This window comes from Juglans microcarpa x Juglans regia, chromosome 2D, assembly GCF_004785595.1.
Source record: "Juglans microcarpa x Juglans regia isolate MS1-56 chromosome 2D, Jm3101_v1.0, whole genome shotgun sequence".
In the NCBI taxonomy this organism is placed as follows: Eukaryota; Viridiplantae; Streptophyta; class Magnoliopsida; order Fagales; family Juglandaceae; genus Juglans; species Juglans microcarpa x Juglans regia.
Genome location: NC_054596.1, coordinates 15011601 through 15026726, shown reverse-complemented (window position 1 = coordinate 15026726; position 15126 = coordinate 15011601). Strand labels below are relative to the sequence as shown.

The window sequence follows — 15126 nt, the reverse complement described above, 5'->3', positions numbered from 1 at the left end:
GTATATATAAATTTTATACAAAACATTATATATATATATATATTAATATATATAAGTTTTATATATTATGTATAAAAATAAATTTTTATGTCAAATTTTTATATATAATATATATAATTATATATATTCACATATGAAATAATTTCTTATTATAATTTATAAATTATTAAATAAAATGTTAATACTAAATCACTAAAAGTTTATAACTAATACTAATAGTCTAATATAGACTAATGACTATAGTTATACTTATAATTAATACTACAAGTTTTTACTAAAAGTTTATAACTAATACTAATATTAAATATATAGTTTATAACTAATACTAATATATAACTTATAACTATATCAATAGTCTAATATTAATACTATTATATAGTCTAATATATTAATAAAAGTATAAAACAGTTTTTTTTAAATCAGTTTTTTTTTTTTTTTTATAAACAAATTTTTAATGACAAATTGTGAAACTTACATTTTAAAAAAATTGAAAAACCGGACCGGACCGGACCGAAAACCGGAAGTACTGGTTTAGGAGGGTAACCGGTGTGTAATCGGTTTTGAAAAATACAAAACCGGTATATACCGGTTCGGTCCTAAATTTTGTCCAAAACCGGATCGAACCGGACCGGTTACACCCCTAGTTATAATACTACATACTATCAACTTTTGGAAAACGCAAGCTTTCTAAATCACATGTTCGTGTGTCCAATCCATATAAACTACACAACATGTTGCTAGTACAACACCCCCAGGATGTCACTAACAAAAAAATGGAACATAGATGATACTTGAAAGGAAAAAAACCTTCCTTTGATAATGATCTTAACATGCGAGAATAACGAGAAATCAAACCTACTGTTTCTACCCACTCATTAAACTCTTTTCCTTTTAAGCCGAGGACTTTATAGTATTAAAGAAGACAAAAACACGAGCACCTGACATACCCAGAATAACCAGTCTGAGTCTCGGAAATCCTTACCTTATCAATCAGTATGCCATCAAAATCTGCCATTTACCCGGGAAAAAAAACTGGCAATTCAATGCATGACACTTTGTATATACAGGGGTGGACATGTATGCACAACTAGAATTTGGAGCATATCATGGCATATACAAAAGACCAACTCTCGGTTAAACTTGAAAATAACAAGCGTTATTGCAAGAGTACCAGGCTGCAGCCACCTGATTAACAGCCATTACAAAGAGCTTGAAGAGCACTTACCAACGGCAAATCCCAGGAGCCTCCATTCGGCTTAAAGAAAGTATTTCCTCATGCTTTGAAGCATATACAAAGCCCCACAACTGCATTACACAAAGAAATTATGGATTTTGTTTCTTTCATTATAGACGAGACATTGTGTCAAAATTATAAACGTACCCTATTTGGAGAGAGAGAGAGAGAGAGAGAGAGATGGTACATTTCTGCATACCTCAACTTCCTTCACTTCAAAGTCTTCGGATTGTGCAAGACAAGGATTACCATATGTTTCTGAAACAGAACTTGATCCGTTCAATCTTCAAAAAAGAAGGAATGAAACTGTTACAAAACTGATAGATCGCACAGATTCCTTTAAAAAACAGAACAAATGGGGCAGAATTCTTACAGATCACCATCCAAATACAGTGCAAAGTGTCCACCTCCACCCAATGCCAGAAATTCATTGGAGCAAAGAGTGAAATAGCGATTTAAACCTGCTCATAGGCAACAAGTCATTATGCCAAATCTAGTCTTGCAAACCAAGCCAAACCAAGCCAAGTTGGTAGAAAGCCTAAATTTTGTACAACACATTACTCTTTATTATAACATGTTAACTTCATTTACAAAGCAAGCAAGAAAAACCAAATTTGAGATCTTTTCCTTCGATTTCTGAAAATAAATATTCATATTCTTATCATGGCGTCAAGAAATTTTAAATTGGAAAATATAATTATCTGAAAAAAAAATCAGAGAACTGATGCTGGGAAAAGCTAAAATGCAGTAGTAAGTACCTGTGGGGCGGAATATAACAGGATCACCGGATTTAGTCGTGAAAACAAATGTACTATTGCTTCCCTGTTCATGTCCAGGGTCAACATGTGTAGAGTAAGATAGTTAATGAAATCCAAATAATTGTCTGTTGCAGCAACCTGATATTTTCTCTCACTGGTTGGTCTTAGGGGTGCCTCAACCAAGCCACCAAATACTGCACCTTTACGGTCCCCAACCACCTTTAAGAATATTAAAGATAATGTGATAAGTGCAGAAGCTTTATCCTCAAAAGATTTATAAAAATATGGATTTAGCTTAATAAAAGAGGTCATCTTTATCAAATGAATAGTTGTTTCAAAACTACAAGCCTCTACTTAATTTGCAAAATGATATTTACAGCTGTACCAGAGAAGTCAAACTTTTAGATTTAGTAAAATCCAATTTTGTCTATGAATTCTATTACAAGGAAAACATCTCCCAGTGCTCTGAACTTCTAAATAAAATCTTCACAATTCTTTTATTTACAAAATTGCAGATAAAAACATCTAACTTTCAAGTTAATCTCCACAAAAACAAAAATCTATTTACCAGCAAACTGAGTCCAGGCCAAAGCTTGCTCCTTCTGTATAGGGTTGAAAGTGATTTGCCATGCCTCCATGTACTACCGAGGACAAAAGATATATTAGACAAAAGTATCGTAATTGTTTAGTGAAAGCAAGACCGTACAGCTTTAGCAAGATCCAATTTCATACATGCAAATCAAATTTCACACCTATAGAGCAATAACCATTGCCTCCCCTGAACAAGTGCTGGAAGCGAAGCATATAGCACCCTTCTACTTTTCTCTGAAAAAAGCAATGAAGGTTCAGAGATGTCTGGGACTTTAACCAAGTCCACAGACTCTTTCTCATTTTCCATATGTCTCATCTCAACTCCAGCAAATTCAGCATCATTCCCATCAACATTCGCCTTCGAGTCATCCTTGTGATCTTGATTTCGATAGCCACTGATCCTTGCAGCCTTGTAAATAGCTCTACTGAGCGAATGTTTCCCCCTGTAAAATAAGCTTCTCTTCCCACTGCTTTCTTTCATTACAGGGTCAGATTGTAGGTCACCTGATTCTACTTCGTCATTCTGTTCATCTGACTTTTTATTATCTCCAGACTCGGAGGATGACAACAGAGAGTAAAGAAATGCTGTAAAAGACGAAGTATCTGGCCCATCAACTATGTCCCCAGAACTCTCTTCACTAGTTGACTCTTGTTGACTTCTTTCCATCTCGCTAGCATCTTCCTGTCAAAACAAAGACTAATGATGAGTCTGAAGTTAACCTTATTATAGTTCACCGTGCAAACAAAATTAATGTTTTTTTCTGCATAAATGGTTTTGTTTGTACGTGCATCTTTGGTTATAACTTAAAACTTGAAAATTCAAATTCTTGAATATTTCTTAGCTAATCATGGATTACCAAGTTATTATTGCATGAGAACTCATTATGTCAGTATGCTCCCTAGCTTTAGGCCCGACACATTGTATGCCAATCAGAGACAAAGGACATTAGGGCTAATGCTCCCTGGGGCTTGGTCTTGTCAAAGATTTACTAGTTAAGTAGGCCTGGCCGCCTGGTACCTAGCTCAATTTCTCCATTGAATACACAATACTTGGATTTCGGACTACTATCAATTAGACGATGTTCGTATCTACAAGATTGCTTCAAATCCACGCTCAAGCTACACTCCCCAGCCATTCGATCCAGCTTGCTTCAATGCACAGATCACTTTTGTCAATCATATAAATCCATCATGGGCTAGACTCCCGTTATGGACCCTAACCATTTGTTTTGTTTATAACGAAATACCTCCCATTTTCTGTTGATCGCAAGTAAATTGCCATAACTCTGGCCCCTCTCGAGGAATACTAAAAAAACCCATAAATTCTTAGACCCTATCAGTGTTCCATCAAATAAACAAAAAGGGGAAGAAGTGAAAAAATAAATAACAACGAAAAGAAGAAAAATAAAAGAAAGAACCAAGCCTTTTCAAGGCAAAGTAGAGGGAGAGAGACTTACAGCGGCTGGAGGAGGAGGAGGAGGTTGAGGTTTGGAGGGCTTATCAGAGATGGGGTTGAGGAAGACGGTGGCGATATCGGTCACAAAGTGAACTGCTTTTTTCCGCAGCGAGTACTGTTGTCTACCCATCTTCTGATACTTCAAAAAAAAAAAAAAAGGATTAGAAATCTTCAACACGTTTATATATAATCGGGGAATCTGTATTCCCACCTTTTCCCCTTTCATTTTGGCTTCCGCTTCTATAAACTAGAAAGTTTGCCACGAGCTCTAGGATAGCATTATAACCTCTTTATCTCTCTTTTCATAAAGGCTTTCCCACTATGCGTGATGAGGAAATGACCGGAGAAGAAAGAGTATGCTCAAAGAAACATTTTCTTTTCAGCAGAGGGTACTTTTCAAAGTGATTGTTGCCACCAAACCTCAACTTTGGCATAACTTACAACTCGGTGGGTGCGTGATGGACTCGGGAGGGAGGTCTTGTAATGGACGTCAATGGCGGGTTTTCTCTGCTGGCGGTCTAGACTGCTTCCAAGTTTTCTCATCAGTCATCACCTCCTGCATTTCATTTCTATGATATAAAGGAAAACACTACTCTGCACTCACAATTGTACCGCCAAGTTGACCGCTGGTCTTTTTTTTTTTTTAAATGATTAAGAAAATAATTTTAAATATATTGATAAAATTTTTATTTTTTAAAATATAAAAAATATATAAAAATAAAAAGTAAAAAAATAAAAACCAAAAAGTTTGAGCGACACACCAGCTGTAAACGCTAGCGGCATAGTAGCGTTGCCCTAATATGAAAAGAGTAATGATATGCATCAACTGTATTCTCTACACACTCAACGTGATTTTTTTTTCTTTTCCAATACGATATGTTACGACTACAACAACTGATGTAAATAATTTTTCATATAAAAATCTCTGCGTCAGAGTGCAGGATCACGAAGACTCGAGGCCTCGAGGGTGGTTCAACGTGCAATTTTGTGTTGAATAAGTTCCGTTTTGGATACATATCTATTTATTTCATTATTATAATTTTTTTAAAATTTTTATATAAAGTATATTATATAATTATTAATTTAATTTTTTTAAATCATAAAATAATAATAATATTAAAAAATTATATTTTATTTAACTTTTAACTTTAATCTCAACTCATATCATATCAACTCATTATTCAAACGTTACCTAAGAAATGTCACTTATTTATTTATTTAAAATTTCTTATGTTCTCAATTGTTTAATTGGATTCAAGAACTCATCTTATTTCATATCATCCCATTATTATAGTTTTTTTAAATTTTCATATAAAATATAATAAACAATTCAACTTTTTCAAATATCAAAACAATAATAATATTAAAAAATAATATTCTAATAATATTTTATTTAATTTTCATCTAAAACTATCTTATCTCATCTCACTATCCAAACCTCATCTAAAGCTGCTAACTTTTCACATAGTATCTATCTCATCTCATCTCATCTAATTTAATTATTACAATTCTTTTAAATTCTTAAATAAAATATAAAAAATAATTTTAACTTTTTAAATTCTAAAATAAAATTATATTAAAAAATTATTTTATAATAATACTTTATTTAAATTTCATCTCATCTTATTTATGTAACCAAACGAAACCAAATAACAAATAAAAGTTTTTGTATTGGTTTTTATTAGCATATTATTTCTAATTGTTAATGTTGTTACTGATATAATTTTTTGTGACACAATTAATCATAAGCACAGTTATTATTAATTCATTTTTAAAATTATATTTTCCGTCATAAGCAATAAGTTTAGAATATAAAATATATATTAGAAAAATAATTTAAAATATAAATCTTAGAATAATATATATCTGGTGATTGCAATGATAGGTTAATAATAGGTTATTGAAAATTAGAAGTTTTATAATCATAAAAAGATTTCACAAATTAACATATATTTATTTCATACGTTAGATTTATTTATAATAAAATTTTACAATTCAACACACTACATCAAATTATATTAATTTATAAATTTATTTTTATAAAACTTTTTATGACCAAAACATTTTTCAACTTAGAATAGCGGTCAACTAAACTTAATGATCGTTTTTCCTATATTTTGTTTCTCTCTATATTCTTTTCCTTTAATTTGCCAAAAGTCATCAAGTATGCATTAAGTGGGTTTTTCCCCTCCGTTCACGTGGGCATGAGAATAGCAATTAAGGGAATAAGAACTAAAAACTCAGCTTAGAACAAATAAGGTCTCCCACCCGACTTATGGGTAGGCTCATTTGGACGCAATCTGCATGAGGGAACGTGTTACAGGAAATGAGACTCATCGACTTGAAGACTTCTCGAGTAGTATCCAGTTCTTGAGTGTTTGTTCATGTAGTGGGTGTAATGTATAAGGGACCCTCAATCCTTTAACAGGAGGGACATCAAAAGAGCACCAAGGACGCTAGCGGGATGAAGGAAATCGGAAAATCACGCTGCATTAATGGCATCGTTACTCGAGCTACACGCCATATTAATGACGTTATCGCATAGCCACGCCGCATTAAAAGACTCTGACAAAGAGAACAATACGAAAGACACGGACTCCATAGGGGCATATGCGATCTATCCCCCCAGACTTATGGTATAAATAACAAGTGTCAGGTACGAGAAAACTCTCTCTGATCTCTAGACTCTCTCATTTATTTACAAATTTCAAATAGAATTTATTAACTTTGGCATCGGAGACTCCCGTGCCCCAAGATCGCCTTCTTCTAGTTGCCCCCTTTCTTATCTTTTGCAAACCCAAATTCTGAAGATATGAATTGTCGGAACCTGACTCAAAGACGTGCGAAACACGATGTTAACATATGCAATGATAGGTTATTGCAATGATAAGATATTGAAAATTAGAAGAGAAGCTCAGAAGTGTTACAATCATAGAGAGATCCCATAAATTGACATGTCTTCATATAATACGTTAGATTTATTCTAAAATAAAATTTTACAATTTAATGCACCACATCAAAATATATCAATTTGTGAATTTATTTTTATAAAATTTCTTTATGCATTTTTCAACTTAGAATAGCGGCCAACTAAACTTAATGACAGTTGTGTAGAAGCATAAAAATACAATGCAAAGTATTAATATCTAACAATGTAGTTAAAACAAGAGAGAAGATGATGATGATTGTGGTATCAATGAGAAGATAATCATTTTTTAAGGAAGAAAATGGTATTTAATATTACCGTTTTTCCTATAGTTTGTTTCTCTCTATTTTCTTTTTCTATAATTTGCAGAAGTCATCAACATATTCAATGATAGGTTATTGAAAATTAGAAGAGAAATGTTACATTCATAAAGAAATTCTACAAATTGACATGTCTTCATATGATACGTTAAATTTACTTTATAATAAAATTTTACAATCTAACACACCACATCAAATTACGTCAGTTTGTGAGTTTATTTTTACAAAATTTCTTTATGATTAAAGTATTTTTCAACTTAGATTAGAGGTTAATGCAAATGATGTAGTTAAAAAATATAATGCAAAGTATTATATAATATCTAACGATGTAGTTAAAAACTAGAGAGAAATAGAATAATAATAATAAAATCTAGGGGTCTCAAAGAGAAGATAATCATTTTTTCTCTAGAGGAAGAAAAAGGGTATTTATTATTATTGTTCATCCTATAGCAGCATAGCTTGTTTCTCTCTATTTTTGTTTTCCTTTAATTTGCCACAAGTCGTCAACATATGCAAATCTCATATTTTTTAGTATATTTGTATAACACAAGTAAACATATATTTTTTTTTTCATAAACTTTTATCTTTTCACATTACATCCATTTTCTTCGACTATAATCATGGTGACTAGATTCCACGATTTATTCTATTTTTTAAAATTCACAACTTAACATTCTCCTTTACTACTACAAAGGAAAGATGTACCATTTCTTTTTATAATGAATAAGGTATGTATATAATAACTAATTATTTATCATATTAATATAATATTTATCATCTTTAGCACAAGTGAAAAGTGATTGATGTTAATGCCACGAAATCTCTATATACTAAATTTGAAAACAATGGTTTGGATTTCAAATAAATTTATTGCTATAATGGATCAATATTTCTAAAACTTATTTCTGAATTCCTAAAATAAAATAAAAACACATATATAATTTATGTCGTTGAATATTTATTAAGTATTTCAATATCACCGATCGACGGACTGGTAAATAAAGCAATAAATGTAGTGATCTACAAAATGAAAACATACTCTACAATTTTACTTAAAAAATGGTGAACAATAGTACAAAATATAAGCTATTTTTTTATGGTTATCTTTCTAAGAAAATTAAATTGAATAAATGTGAGAACGTTCTATTTTATTTCAAATAGAATGTATGAAATTTTCATATTTTAAAACTGTATCTAACATTATTCGTAACGTAAATTTAAGATTCATATAAAAAAAAATTATTTTTTTTAATAATAAACTTTATTTTTTTTCAAATAGAATACATGTTATTTACGTACTCATGATTATATATTTAACATTACTCAAGCACTAAGACTAAAAGCACTATAAATTGAATAGTGAGGTAGCTAATATCATGAGCTGTCTTGCTCTGGAAGTACTACTAGTACGTGGCCATATGGTATAGGGTCCATAATATACCAACTATGCACGGTAGAAAATGTCACACCTCAATCCACGGCCGAAAACAGGTAAGAATTCATGGAGTAACGGACACTTCCATGATTTCTCCTTTTAAAAGTTATACATTTTGTTGCTATTTGTCAAATATTTATTCATTGCACTATAAAGACTAAAGGCTAGGCTCACACAAAAACCGAAGACATCACATTAGAGAGTGAGGGAGAGAGAGAGAATGGCGACCCTTAGAGTACCAGAAGTGGTTCCTTCACCATCCGAGGACGCCGAGCAGCTACGAAAGGCTTTTCAAGGTTCTTAGTTCAATCTGACTTTATGTCCAATCCACGTGTTTGCTAGTGATTCTGATAGTGATTATCTCTGTGATTTTCGCTGTCGATCAGTTTTTCCTATTATCATATCGTCTTGACCATCTACATCTGATCTGCTTTCAAAATTTTCCTCTTCGCTGAATTCTGTTCTTGGTTTCTTGTTATATAATTGCTTTTAGTTTTCTAAATCCGATCCGTTAATGATCGTGATGCATTGTTTCTTTTTGGTCATCATCAAATTTTTGTCGGTCCGGAGAATCTAGAAAGTAGATCAAACAGAAGCGTCTAAGGAAGGAACCGTTCTTTATATCTGTTCTACATAGTTTGGATACAGCATTGTTTGCATCGGTTAGTTGTACAAGATGTATGATCATGCCCCTGTCAACTTAGGGAATATTTTCTGGTTCACTCTAAATCGCTGAGTCAAGAATTCTAATCTTTCTGATGATAAATTTCCCTTTGTTTAATTGTTCACTTAGTTAATGTAAGCAATTCCTCAATATCTTGGATAGATTTATAATAAGCTGTCCACATAATATGTTGCAGGATGGGGAACCAATGAGGACTTGATCGTATCCATCTTGGCTCATAGGAATGCAGCTCAGAGGAAGTTGATCAGGCAGGTCTATGCTGAAACTTATGGGGAAGATCTTCTGAAAGCACTAGACAAAGAACTTTCAAGTGACTTTGAGGTCAGGTTTTGATGTTTCTTTCATCTGTTCAAACGATCATGTTATTTAAGCAGTCGTTTTATACAGCAGAATAAATGATCGTGCCAAGAGAGGCTTGGCCTAGTTTTTATTGTACCCTTGAGTTGAGGAGGGGAATTGTTAGGCTAATGCATTCTCTCGCTCATTTTCTTTGCATCAAGCAGAGGATTATACTGCTATGGACTCTGGATCCTGCGGAGCGTGATGCTTTTTTGGCTAATGAAGCAACTAAGAGGTTGACTTCCAACAATGGGGTTCTCGTGGAAATTGCTTGTACTAGGTCTTCTCATGACCTCTTTATGGTAAGGCAGGCATATCATGCTCGTTTTAAGAAATCTCTTGAAGAAGATGTTGCATATCATACATCTGGAGATTTTCGCAAGGTACATCCTTAAACCCGTAGCCGTCAGCAATTTAATTCAAGTTGCTGGACATTGAATCAGATTATGTATTATTTCATTTTGTTCCCCTAATATAGTAGGCTTATCTCTGTATATCATGTGCATAGCGTCTTTACGCACCAGTTTTCTAGTTTAAAACTTGCAGAAGAAAACTCTCACTGGACTAATGCATCTTTTGTAATGACCTGAAAAGATTTCAAACTACATTTGGACTTGTATGTCAGAAGTACTAGTCAATTTGAGCTCCTTGGAATTATTATAAAAGGGTACAACTTTTCCCTTACAAGTAATATGCGATCTCATTCACAACCCTCCTATATTCAATATGGGGAGTGTAATGTGGGCTTCTAACCCACAGGTCCCAAGGTTGATACCATTTGTAACGACTCAATGAGAACTCCAGTCACATTTGGGCTTATACTCTAAAAAGATTAGTCAAGGTTACAACTGGAATCCCTTAAAATCATTAGAAATCACAAAAACTTCTCTCCCAAGCAATCGGGGATCCCGTTTACCACCCTTTTATACTAAATCGGTCTATTACATCATTTGTACCTTGGTGGCATTAGAAGAATAGAACTCATGCAAAATCTCTCACATAATGTTAATATATGTGTAATGTGTTGATCACATAAGCGTGCTGACAGAAACTATTGGTTGGTATGAACCATGGAGAAGGTATGGCTGCTAGTTATCACAAGGAGCTAAAAATTGTGATTATGTTACTTTTTTATACCCCTTTATTTCGCTTTGTCGGTAGCATTTCTTCATTCCAACCTAAAAAAATCCAGTTTATATTTCCTATGACTGCAATATATGCATTGGCTGATAGATTACTGCTGCTTCTATCACAGCTTTTGGTTCCCCTTGTGAGTTCATTCCGATATGAGGGGGATGAAGTGAACATGATGTTGGCAAAATCGGAGGCAAAGATACTTCATGAGAAGATCTCTGAGAAATCTTACAGTCACGAGGAGCTCATCCGAATTCTGACTACAAGGAGTAAAGCACAGCTGAATGCGACACTGAATCACTATAACAATGAGTTTGGAAATGTTATCACCAAGGTATTTAACATCTATTATGTACATGTGCTGTCAATAGGATGTGTCAAGTTTAAATGCAGCATTCTGATTTTAGTTTCCAAATTCTTTGGAGATAAAATTTTGAATCGTACTTTTCCGTTCTGACTACCTAGATTTGTGCTTGTAGACAACTTCAGAAGGATTAGGCTGCTGAAGATGCTGAATGCTAATCTGCTGCTATTCAAACTGATGATGGGCATCTATTTTGCAGGACTTGGAGGCTGATCCTGAAGATGAGTACCTGAAATTACTGAGAGCAGCAATTCAGTGCTTAACCTACCCTGCAAAATATTTTGAGGAGGTTCTAAGGCTGGGAATAAACAAGATGGGGACAGATGAATGGGCTCTTACAAGAGTGGTCGCCACACGAGTGGAGGTTGACATGGAACGGATCAAAGAAGAATACTATAGGAGGAATAGCATTCCTCTGGATCGTGCAATTGCCAAAGACGCTTCTGGAGAGTATGAGAAGATGCTTCTGGCATTGATTGGACATGTGGATGCATGAGGAATGGCTGGCTGCTGGTTCGAGTGAAAGCCTGATATGAATGATGTTTCATTTCTTGCGATGAGAGTGTCTTTGCTTTTAGATGTGTGTTGTTATGTTCCCTGTGAATGTAGTTTGTGTTGCGTGCAATAAGTCGTCTTTGATTTGGATGCGTTATGTAATTTCGGACCCGAGCGGTCTCTTGTTCTCTTACTAATTACTGGAGTTTTCGTGTGAACAAAACAAACTTGGATTTCTGTTTTATATGATGGTGTTTGTTTTCTCTTAATCCATTATGTTTTGATGATTCTGTTTTGTATTCCCTCTTCTCTCGCGTTTTGATGATATGTATGCCGTTGATGACTGAAGAACCACAATATGCTTGCTTAGGCACTGAAGCCTGCTAGGCATCAGAAAGGATTGTCAACTATTGCTGTTTTTGGGTAATGAATCATGATCTTTATCTTGGGATCTATGTTCTCGAGAAATGATATGCTCCCCAGCGACAAGTTGGGCAGTGCTCGTGAAGCGTGCACAAAATGACATGGTTTTTGTAACTCCGAGTGGCTCATATAATCACTCGCATGGCCCAAACCGGTGCATCTGACGTTTGGATAATGCTCACAAGTAACTGGCAATCTGGCATACAGCTTTAAGTGCAATAGCATTGAATTCATTAAATTTATCTTTAAATTTTGATAAAAAATATATATTTTTATATATCTAAAATTTCTTTATTCATAACTTAATATTGGATTAACTATTAGATTTATCAAAATAATAATATAATATTATTTTTTTAATAATAATATTTTTTATTTTTTCTTTCATATTTTACAATTACACTAACTATATATTAATTAATAATTTAATTTGATACTTAATTATTATTTTTTAATTAATTTTTTTCCTCAACCTAATTATCCTATAAATACATTTTGACAACCCTTCTTCTATCCAATAATTATATATAGAATTTATTAAACTAACAAACACATTTACAATTCTTTCATCCAATAAACATATTGTGCCAATATATTAAGCATGAATTTACATAGCTCATCAGATTAGATAGAAGGCCCCAGTTAAGTTAGGATCTACTACCATTTCCTCAGTCACTCTAATAAGCACAGAAACAACAATTCTTTAATAGACAACAAATCGGATCGATGAGAGCAAGTAAGATTAGTACATTGAGCGTATTGCACTTATAAAAGATGCATAGAAAGGACAGTAACCAATACCTGGTTCATTCTCCAAACATCTGACAATAAGTTCTTCTGATTCTCTAAGAGAAAGAGACAGACACAGAAACAGAGAAACATAAAGGTCTAAGATGAACCGCATTGCAAATGTTAGCCAAGATTTAGAAAATAACACTTACCAGAATCAATAGCTTTGATTTCCCTCATAGTAGCATCAGCTGACATCAAAGGTTTAATAAAGAACTGAGCAAACCTGAGCAGCAAACATAGACATATACAAGTGACATATACCCAATTCAAAATTTCAATGTTTGCTAAGTTAATCCGTATATAAACAAAATCCTTCTATAGTAAGTGACATATACCCAAAACAGAGCAATGTGCACATGTTGTAGTTCATTATCTTCAATTTCACATCAGAAGCTACGAGCATTCGTTGAACAGCTTTCAATTATACAAAAAATATCACCTTACTGGCTCGTCATCTTCTTCGACGCCACCCAGCTCCACGACAAGACAGAGCTCCATCTCAAGACCCTCCACAGCGAGTTCGCCCTCCTTGCCAACTCCTTCATAACCAACAACCAGGACCCCGAGTCGCCTTCCCATGCCAAGCTCTTCTTCTGCGACCTCGAATTCAAAGAGTCACAGTCTAGCTTCGGCCTCTTCGGCGTCAATGCCCTCCCTCACATCCGCCTCATCGCTCCGCACCAAAACCCCAAAGAATCCCATCAGATGGACCAGGGAGACTTCTCCAGACTCATCGAATCGATGTCCGAGTTCATCGAATCGAAGACCAAGTTTGTCTTCGGCCCGATCCACCGGCCACCCATGCTTTCCAACAAGTAATTGATAGTCATCGTCCTTGCCATTTTGATTTGGTACTTATAAAAAAAAAAATTATACAAAAAATATCTGTGGGTATTTATTTAAAGAACAAGGCCACGGAAAAAACTTACAGAGCCACATTGCAAATTTGCAGTAAAGCAAGTAGCACCGAAACTAATAGTAAAATAACTTGAGGACCTCAAGGGAGTTCTTGAGGACGGGCCTTCTATACTCCCTCTTGTCAGTCCTCGCCTTGAATATCTCCACCAGCTCTTCGTTTGCAACCGCCATGACTGAATTCAATTTTTTGGTGAGTCCCTTCCTTTCAGCATCTCTGGTACTATTGAGAAGATGGCGCCGAAAACCCAAACCAATGAAACCCAAACTAGAAACAGGCGCCAAAATCCAGAGGACTCAAAGAACTCGGGGAAAATCAACACCGAAAATCACAAGAGACATGCAGATGGTGCCGAAAATTCAGAAAGAACTCTAACCAAGAACCAACGGCTGCGCCGAAAACTGCAAGAACCCAGACCAGACCAGACCAGAATCGAAAAGAAATTTTAGGAAGAAAGAAAGGGAGAGGAGAGGAAGAAAGAAAGGGAGAGGAATCGAAAAGGGAATTTGGGATTTCGGGATAGAGGAAGAAAGCAGAATAGAGAGGGAAGAAAGAACTTTGCGTGCGAAAGATTATTTTCGTAATAAAATAACGCGATAGATGTTGAATAGTAGTTCATCAAGTTTGGCGATAAAAGGGACTCCATTGTAGCTGAAAGTTTCACATTTACATAAAAGGTGAATTCAATATCATGTGTTTTGAGCGAGATTCATCAAATTTTAAGCGTTGGACTCATCAAATGAAAGCTTTGGACTCATCAAACGAGTCCAACGCCAGTGCTCTAACACAGCTACCGTGTGTATGATAGGATTATCTCATTCATGTTTTGAAATTACCTAATAATTAGCTAACACATGGCACAATCTTGTTCATTGTTGCAGTTAGCAAGCAAAGGAGTGAAAGTACGGCATAAAATTATAACAGAGAAATCCCATTAAAATATGGAGAAATTCCATTAAAATATTTTTAAATAAGTTTGTATTTTTTTTAAACATTTAAAAGGATTTATATATATTTTACACTTTTCGATAAAAATTCTTGAAACTACACATCGGTAGGCCTAACAACTCTGACACTCTCTTTTTTTTATTTGTCTGAAACCTGAGGCAACAACTTGAGAAATAAATTCAATAGCTAATCGAGGCACCTCCTACGAGATATAAGAAATTTGTGAGTATAAAACCACATCGTTTTTAAGTCAAAACCCCTCCTCCACTAGTTTTTCTTCTCGTTGTTGTCTTCTTGAAGCGTGGCCGTG

The 15126-nt window shown here is 34.1% G+C and overlaps 2 protein-coding genes across 3 annotated transcripts; one reads left to right on the top strand and one right to left on the bottom strand.

The window, feature by feature from the left end:
- Positions 1-939: 939 nt before the first annotated feature.
- Positions 940-4595, bottom strand: LOC121248528 (TLD domain-containing protein 2-like). Of its 2 annotated transcripts, none has more exons than XM_041147012.1 (9): positions 4251-4595; positions 4041-4178; positions 2745-3265; positions 2561-2633; positions 2131-2211; positions 1993-2056; positions 1608-1695; positions 1434-1518; positions 940-1305 (listed from the first exon to the last, which is right to left on the bottom strand). In XM_041147012.1, the coding sequence occupies exons 1-9, from the start codon at positions 4263-4265 to the stop codon at positions 1222-1224; spliced, it is 1149 nt and encodes a 382-aa protein (XP_041002946.1). In that variant the 5' UTR covers positions 4266-4595; the 3' UTR covers positions 940-1221. The 2 variants fall into 2 exon arrangements, with proteins under 2 accessions (XP_041002946.1, XP_041002947.1); XM_041147013.1 differs by lacking the exon at positions 4251-4595 and adding an exon at positions 3574-3889 and having other exon boundaries at positions 4041-4173.
- A 4021-nt stretch (positions 4596-8616) lies between these two features.
- LOC121248529 (annexin D2-like) lies at positions 8617-12006 on the top strand. Its single transcript, XM_041147015.1, has 5 exons — positions 8617-9016; positions 9581-9726; positions 9909-10127; positions 11000-11212; positions 11442-12006. Exons 1-5 carry the CDS (start codon positions 8941-8943, stop codon positions 11736-11738), a joined length of 951 nt encoding a protein of 316 aa, XP_041002949.1. The 5' UTR covers positions 8617-8940; the 3' UTR covers positions 11739-12006.
- Positions 12007-15126: the final 3120 nt, after the last annotated feature.

Excerpts from the sequence above, each read along its gene's own strand:
- LOC121248528 (XM_041147012.1), bottom strand. Across the intron at positions 3,266-4,040 it reads CTCCTCCTCCTCCAGCCGCT|GAAGATGCTAGCGAGATGGA; the intron begins GTAAGTCTCTCT and ends TTGTTTTGACAG. Across the intron at positions 1,696-1,992 it reads TGTTATATTCCGCCCCACAG|GTTTAAATCGCTATTTCACT; the intron begins GTACTTACTACT and ends GCCTATGAGCAG.
- LOC121248529 (XM_041147015.1), top strand. The coding sequence starts at position 8,941 with ATGGCGACCCTTAGAGTACCAGAAGTGGTTCCTTCACCATCCGAGGAC. Across the intron at positions 9,017-9,580 it reads GCTACGAAAGGCTTTTCAAG|GATGGGGAACCAATGAGGAC; the intron begins GTTCTTAGTTCA and ends AATATGTTGCAG. Across the intron at positions 11,213-11,441 it reads TTGGAAATGTTATCACCAAG|GACTTGGAGGCTGATCCTGA; the intron begins GTATTTAACATC and ends TCTATTTTGCAG.